The sequence below is a fragment of the Phoenix dactylifera genome, chromosome 4, assembly GCF_051530095.1.
Source record: "Phoenix dactylifera cultivar Ajwa chromosome 4, Ajwa_hap1_PhDact_Kaust_v1.1, whole genome shotgun sequence".
Taxonomy (NCBI): Eukaryota; Viridiplantae; Streptophyta; class Magnoliopsida; order Arecales; family Arecaceae; genus Phoenix; species Phoenix dactylifera.
In genome coordinates, this window is record NC_143193.1 from 2,540,807 (window position 1) to 2,547,497 (window position 6,691).

The 6,691-nt window shown below is 38.4% G+C and overlaps 1 protein-coding gene across 1 annotated transcript; it reads left to right on the forward strand.

Moving 5' to 3' along the window:
• On the forward strand, nucleotides 1–3,975 carry LOC103719814 (putative serine/threonine-protein kinase PBL21). Its single transcript, XM_026809516.4, has 5 exons — nucleotides 1–52; nucleotides 149–318; nucleotides 445–634; nucleotides 1,706–2,097; nucleotides 2,804–3,975. Exons 1-5 carry the CDS (start codon nucleotides 1–3, stop codon nucleotides 3,107–3,109), a joined length of 1,110 nt encoding a protein of 369 aa, XP_026665317.3. The 3' UTR covers nucleotides 3,110–3,975.
• The last annotated feature ends 2,716 nt before the right edge of the window (nucleotides 3,976–6,691 follow it).

Below are 6,691 nucleotides of genomic sequence, written 5' to 3' on the forward strand. Positions count from 1 at the left end.
ATGGAAAGCAGCAGAATTCCCCGTTCCCCATCTCGCCTTATTGATTCTTCTGGTACACTCCTGGCTTGCTTTTATTTGTTGAATTATTCTGAATTTCATTTCATTTTTTGGATTTTGTCGGTAATCTTTGTTCCTCTTTGTTGTGTAGAGTTGGAGAAGTTGGCACCTTCTCCGGTAGCTGTCGGAGAGAGGAGAAGCAATGCTCATAGCTTTACCTTTCGAGAGCTCGCAGCTGCCACCAAGAACTTCAAGGAAACTAATTTGATAGGAGAAGGGGGTTTTGGAAAGGTTTATAAGGGGCACTTGAATTCAGGCCAGGCAAGCACAAATTATCCTTGATTAACAAAGCTTGTTTATTTAGGCTGTGGCATCTGCAAGTGACTTTTGCTGAGGATGTTTGATTCTGATAGTTGTGCTGTACAAATTTTGATTTTTGATGAGAAGGTTGTAGCAATCAAGCAGCTCAATCCGAATGGGCTGCAGGGGACTCATGAATTCCTGGTCGAGGTTCTTATGTTGATAATGTTGCACCATCCAAACCTCGTCAGCTTGATTGGCTACTGCCATGAGAGGGATGAGAGGCTCTTGGTTTATGAGTACATGCGACAGGGTAGCTTGGAAAATCACCTATTCGGTAAACGTCTCTATAAAATATATCCATGCTCTTGTACTTTTGTGTTTACTAATCTGGTTCCATGTATTATTTGCTTACTTGTGTACCTTTTAATTTGTTTATTCGGTAAACTTCTTTATAAAGTATATCCATAATCTTGTACTTTTGTGTTTACTGATCTGGTTCCATGTATGATTTGCATAGTTGTGTACCTTTTGATTTGTTAAAACCTCAGATTTTTGTTTGATAAGAAAATGATGTATTAGTTGTTTTGAAAAAAAATGAAGTCACTTATATTTAACTCCCTTTTGGTGTATTAGTTGAGGAATTTCATGGAATCTCCTTTTGCTTTCCTTGATTGACACCCTTCAGGAATGAAGTGTATCTTCAAGGATTGAGATGATGCTCAGGAGCTTGTTGAAACATAAAATATAAATTGTGTGGATAGTAAATGTGCTCAACTAATACCTAGTGACCTCAGTGTTACTAATTTACAAGCAAGATAACACCCCAGCCATGACCATAACTGAAAATGCTCATTCCTCTAATTTGTGTGCAAGCTGTTTCATCATACATTCCCATTGATTTTTGCCCCCACTTTTCTTCTTCTCATTCTACTTCATATCGATTTGAACTACATATATTTCCTTCATTGAATACTTCAGTTCTTCAGCGCCTGCACATAGGGCGATATTTTGAATATGTTGCAAATTTTTGAAGCAAGAATAGTAGTCAGAACCATTTGTCTTCGGCATATATGCAAGCATTATGGTTTTGCTTTTTCACAATTTTTCAGCAATCCTTGCCAGTGATCTCATTTATGTTTCAATTCGTCAGACCACAGTCATCCTTTTCTTGCTTTATATGTATCTACAAAACTGATAGCCTTTGCTATACTTTTGCATCATCACTACAACCCTACACTGTATGAGAAACAAGTCATTGGACATGTACATGTCTTTTTTATTCAGTTTATTGATCGGTAAATATTTGCCATCTTGTTTGTGGTCTATCAAGTACCAATGTTTTTCATACTGGAGTTTTTCATTTTTGATTGAGCGAATGCTGATTCTTAAGTAATTCTTTGCTTAGATCTGCCGCCTGGTAAAGCACCACTTGATTGGAACACGCGGATAAAGATTGCTGTTGGTGCTGCAAAAGGGCTCACCTATTTGCATGATGTGGTCAACCCACCTGTTATCTATCGTGACTTAAAATCTTCAAATATATTATTAGATGATGACTTCAACCCTAAGCTCTCTGACTTTGGACTAGCCAAACTTGGACCTGTTGGTGACAACACTCACGTTTCAACAAGGGTGATGGGGACCTATGGCTATTGTGCTCCTGATTATGCTACAAGCGGCAAGCTGACTGTGAAGGCTGATGTATATAGCTTTGGTGTGGTGCTGTTGGAGCTGATCACTGGTCAGAAGGCATTTGACTTATCAAAGGAATCAGGGGAGCAAAATTTAATTAAAAGGGTAGGTCATTGCAACAATGCCATTTCGGTTCTAAATCTATTTTGCTTCCCACTGCAAAGTGCATCTGAAGCTTGTTTTTTTTTCTTTCTATTAGCTACGAGTAATACCATTTCACATGAAATTTATACAAGCTTCCTTCATCTTATTATTCAGTAAGATTCATTAAAATGCATGACTACCAAATGGTTCTAAAAATATCCTCCATTTCATCTATAAATTTCTAACGTTGTATTGTATCTTCTTGCTTCAATGCTGGATCTGAGTAAGATGCATAACAGACTAATGATTTTTTGCTCTTCTTACTTTTAGGATGGTGTACCTTTTCTTCACTTCATCAATATTGCAAAGATGTTGATGTGTTCTCTATGTAAACTATGGATACATCAGGGCCAGGCTAGTCTAGTGTTCAAGAAATAATCACAATGATATTGCTGTAATTTTATGTATCTATTGTTTCGATTATCAAATCATAAGAATTTTAATTTATAACTTAAGTTTATCTCGATTAGCTAGCTTGGGTCATGAACACAATCCCTGAGATGGATTTGACTTTTTCTATGTCCATGTCAGGACCAGGCAGTTCTAAAGGTAGATATATTCATTCAAGTCACCATATATCTCTGTTCTTTTTATTCGAATCCTTATTTTTCTACCTCTAATTAAGCTGTTGTTGTTGTTCTAATTATGATTTCTTTTTTTTTCCCAGGCGCATCCATTTCTCAGTGATAGGAGGAAGTTCACTCAACTGGCTGATCCATTACTGCGAGGGCGTTACCCGCTCCGTGCCTTTTACCAGCTAGCTGTCATCACCTCAATGTGTCTTCATGAGAGGGCTCATATTCGCCCCACCATGCATGATGTGGCTGTTTCCCTCGACCATGTAGCATCTCAGCCCTACATATCGGAGTCCAAACGCAGGATCCGTAGCTCCCCCTCCTCCCCTATGCCAGTACCTCCACCAAGAACTGCCGGTGCTCCTGAAGCACCAGTCTGGGATGGTTTGAAGGGTTAATCGCTTTCTTAATGAAAGCAAACTCATTTGTTCTCAAAAGAAATCACAAAAAAGAAAAAAGAAAAAGAAAAAATTTAGGAGTTAGCTTTGGCAATACCAGTATTAACCACATGCTATGCACATGGTTTATCCAAGAGAAGGGAACATTTGATGGATGACTGTGATCTTATTGATCAAGATTATGTGAACTATATTTATATCAACTCCCTTTCAAAGCTCATGTACATATTTCTCTTAGTCATATAATAGAGTGCATATGAAGGAGTTTATTCAGTAGAGGAAGGGTGAGTATAAGAGAGAAGAGTCGATATCTAAGAAAAAACATGGAATATGATGGACCTTTTATCCTTATTATAATCCTCTGCGGATGAGGGGTCAAAGAGAATTTAAAGGGAGACAAGAAGCTTAAAACAGTTTAAGGTGAAAAGATCAGCATTATTATCAGTTCAGACTTCAGAATGCAGGACTGGCTGGCCTCTATTCGCTCCATGTGGATGGTTTAGCACAAGCAGGAGTTCATGTTCAGGGTAGGATGGGACTGCATTGTTATGGCTCATTGCTGGCCAATATGGCTGGACGATATTCTTGTGCCTTTGCCAAGAAAGGAAGGACTGCTATTGAAGTGATTCAGGCCATTGATAGATGCATTTGCGATCGGACCAGTAACTGGCCTTCAGTGAGAAAGAAGAGGGGGTTCGTTACTAGACAGACACAAGCTCTCCTGCTGCCAGTCTAACCATTGGCACACACTTCTCCAATTGCTGGTGAGGAGAACTGGGGTGGTGCTAGGAAATGGGTCAGTTATTTTTGTCTGTATTTTGTTCAAGTTGATAGATATTTCTCATATGTTAATCTTGCTGTGTTGAAGAATTTGATCAGTTTTGGTTTTTTTTTTTTTTTTTTTTTTTGTGGCTGGGGGGTGGGGGTTCTGAGTTTGTTTTTTGAAGTCAGCTGTAGTGATTACTGTTAAATTCGTTCTTTTAGGTCTATTTGTTGTGCTGAAATATTGTTCTTCTTCCCCACATCATTGCCTACATAAAACGAGGCCACTGTTTTGCTAACAAAAATGAAAAGAAAAGAAAAGATCACAGTTGTTTCTCTGACTAATGAGAGTTGAATATATGCTTTAAACAAGTTTATTGGATATTTCGTTAAAACAATTGTAGGGACACCTGGTGAAGAAGGGGAAAGCATGGTTTATTTTTCAGAAGAGGTAAATCTTCATCCCTCTTCAAATTGTATGTATTGGTTTGTTTGCTTTATCATGTCATCTGTTGGAAATGATTGGACGTTGCATGTAGGCTTCGTTTCATGCTGCAAATGTTGTGTTTGATTTGATTAGGTTTGGTTGTCTTTGTTTCTCTCAAGACAACCACTCTTTTAGCTTGCTCTCATTTCTGTTTATCGTGAAATGAATTTGTGGGGAAACGCACTTTTCCTTGAAAAAGATGGACAATTTGATCTGTAGGCTGGAAGTCAAATTTATTTGAAGAGCTTAAAATATTCCATGAGAATAATATGGCAGCTGAACGCTAAAAGAGTCTCAATGCTTCCAATATAGTTTGGATGGGGATTTGCAACCCCCTATCTGCTAGGTGATGCAAATTGATGTAAATGGTAAAGAAGAGCTTTTGACACTCTTGGTAGAGTATATTCGCATTTTTTTTTTTCATCTACTGTAAGTTTTCTATGATATTAGTGTTAAAGGATAAACTCAAGCATAGTCACATATTTTAAGGCAGTCTTAAATGAAAAGTTGAAGGGGCAAGCACAGGTCACAAGGTGCTTTAAAATTCAGAGGTTTAGAGTTCCCAGACGTTTGGAGTTTCCCATAAAAAGTTATGACTGTTTATGTAATCAAGGATCAAGGATCAGACTTTAATACTGCCGTTTAGAATTCTGTTTTGCTTTTATTCTTGTATGAAACCTAAGAGTTTGCTTTGGTCTATAAGAAGAGTTGTATTCTATGGCTTATCAATACATAGAGAAGAAAGAAATATATGATTTGAGAATTAATAGTAAGAAAAGTGTGTGAATCCACTCTTGTTCCTCCTCTTAAAGAAACAATCTCTCTGGCAGCATCTTGGTGTGTGTGCCACTCAATATGGCTAAGAAATCTTCTTCACGAGCTAAAGTTCCAGCAACATGAGGCAACCGAAATCCGTGTCGACAATAAGTCGGCAATTGAGTTGGCAAAAAATCCGGTGCACCATGAAAGGAGCAAACATATAGATGTTCGCTTTCATTCCATTCGGGAGCATGTGAAGGAAGGCAATGTGCAATTGAGTCACGTTGCGAGTCGTGACCAAGTGGCGGATATCTTTACAAAACCGCTACCAAAAGAGCTATTCGAAAAATATAAGATGATGATTGGAATGAAGGATGGAAAATGTTTGAGTTTAAGGGAGGAATTTGTTAAAGGATAAACTCAAGCATAGTCACATATTTTAAGGCAGCCTTAAATGAGAAGTTGAAGGGGCAAGCACAGGTCACAAGGTGCTTTAAAATTCAGAGGTTTAGAGTTCCCAGACCTTTGGAGTTTCCCATAAAAGGTGACTGTTTATGTAACCAAGGGTCAGACTTTAATACTGCCGTTTAGAATTTTGTTTTGCTTTTATTCTTGTATGAAACCTAAGAGTTTGCTTTGGTCTATAAGAAGAGTTGTATTCTGTGGCTTATCAATACATAGAGAAGAAAGAAATATATGTTTTGAGAATTAATAATAAGAAAGGTGTGTGAATCCACTCTTGTTCCTCCTCTTAAAGAAACAATCTCTGTGTATCAATTAGATGCGATCCAACATCTGATAATCTTTTCCAGTTTGCTGGTTAAGATGTACGAGTGATATTATAATGTTTTCATTATATGCTTAAAAAAAATTGCAAATAGTTTTTTGTTGTACAGTTGATTATTTTGGCTTTGTTATGTAAGTTAGATTAATTACATGCAGGGCTTGTTTGAAGTATTGTAAGTCAAGCCACAGACAATTCAAGTTGCAGCTACAAGCCAGCCCTCTGGTCCTAGAGTTGCTCATTGAACTATAACTTAAGACTATCTTATTATAGGTCAACTTAAGGTCAAAATGGCAACAGGATGAATTCCAGCCGCTTAAGTAGGTATCTTAATTAAAAAAAAAAATCTCTCCTTCCTTCCCCTCTCCTCCTCTACCCCAATCTCGATTTCCCTCCTTTTCATCGCCCTCAATATTGTAGCCAAACCCCACCATCTCCAAGAGGCCAATGGCCACCACCTCCACTTGGATTTCACCATAGTAGACCTCTTCTCCTTCTCCTTCCCTTCGCCTCTCCTCCCTTGCCCGGCTCTCGAGTCCCTCCTTGATTGCCAACCCTGACAACATCCAAGAGGCATATGGCCATCTCCTCTGCTTTGGGTCATCATAGTAGCTTTCCCATTGCCTGCCTCCTCCACCATCTCTCCAACCATCATGTCCCCACCCACCTCTACTCACTTCTTATCTTCGCTCTGGTCCCCTACCTTAACTTCTTCTTGACTATCCTTATCTGCAATACTGCCTTTCTCCTCAACTCTTCCTCCTCTTCTTTAACATTGCTCCTTAACCCT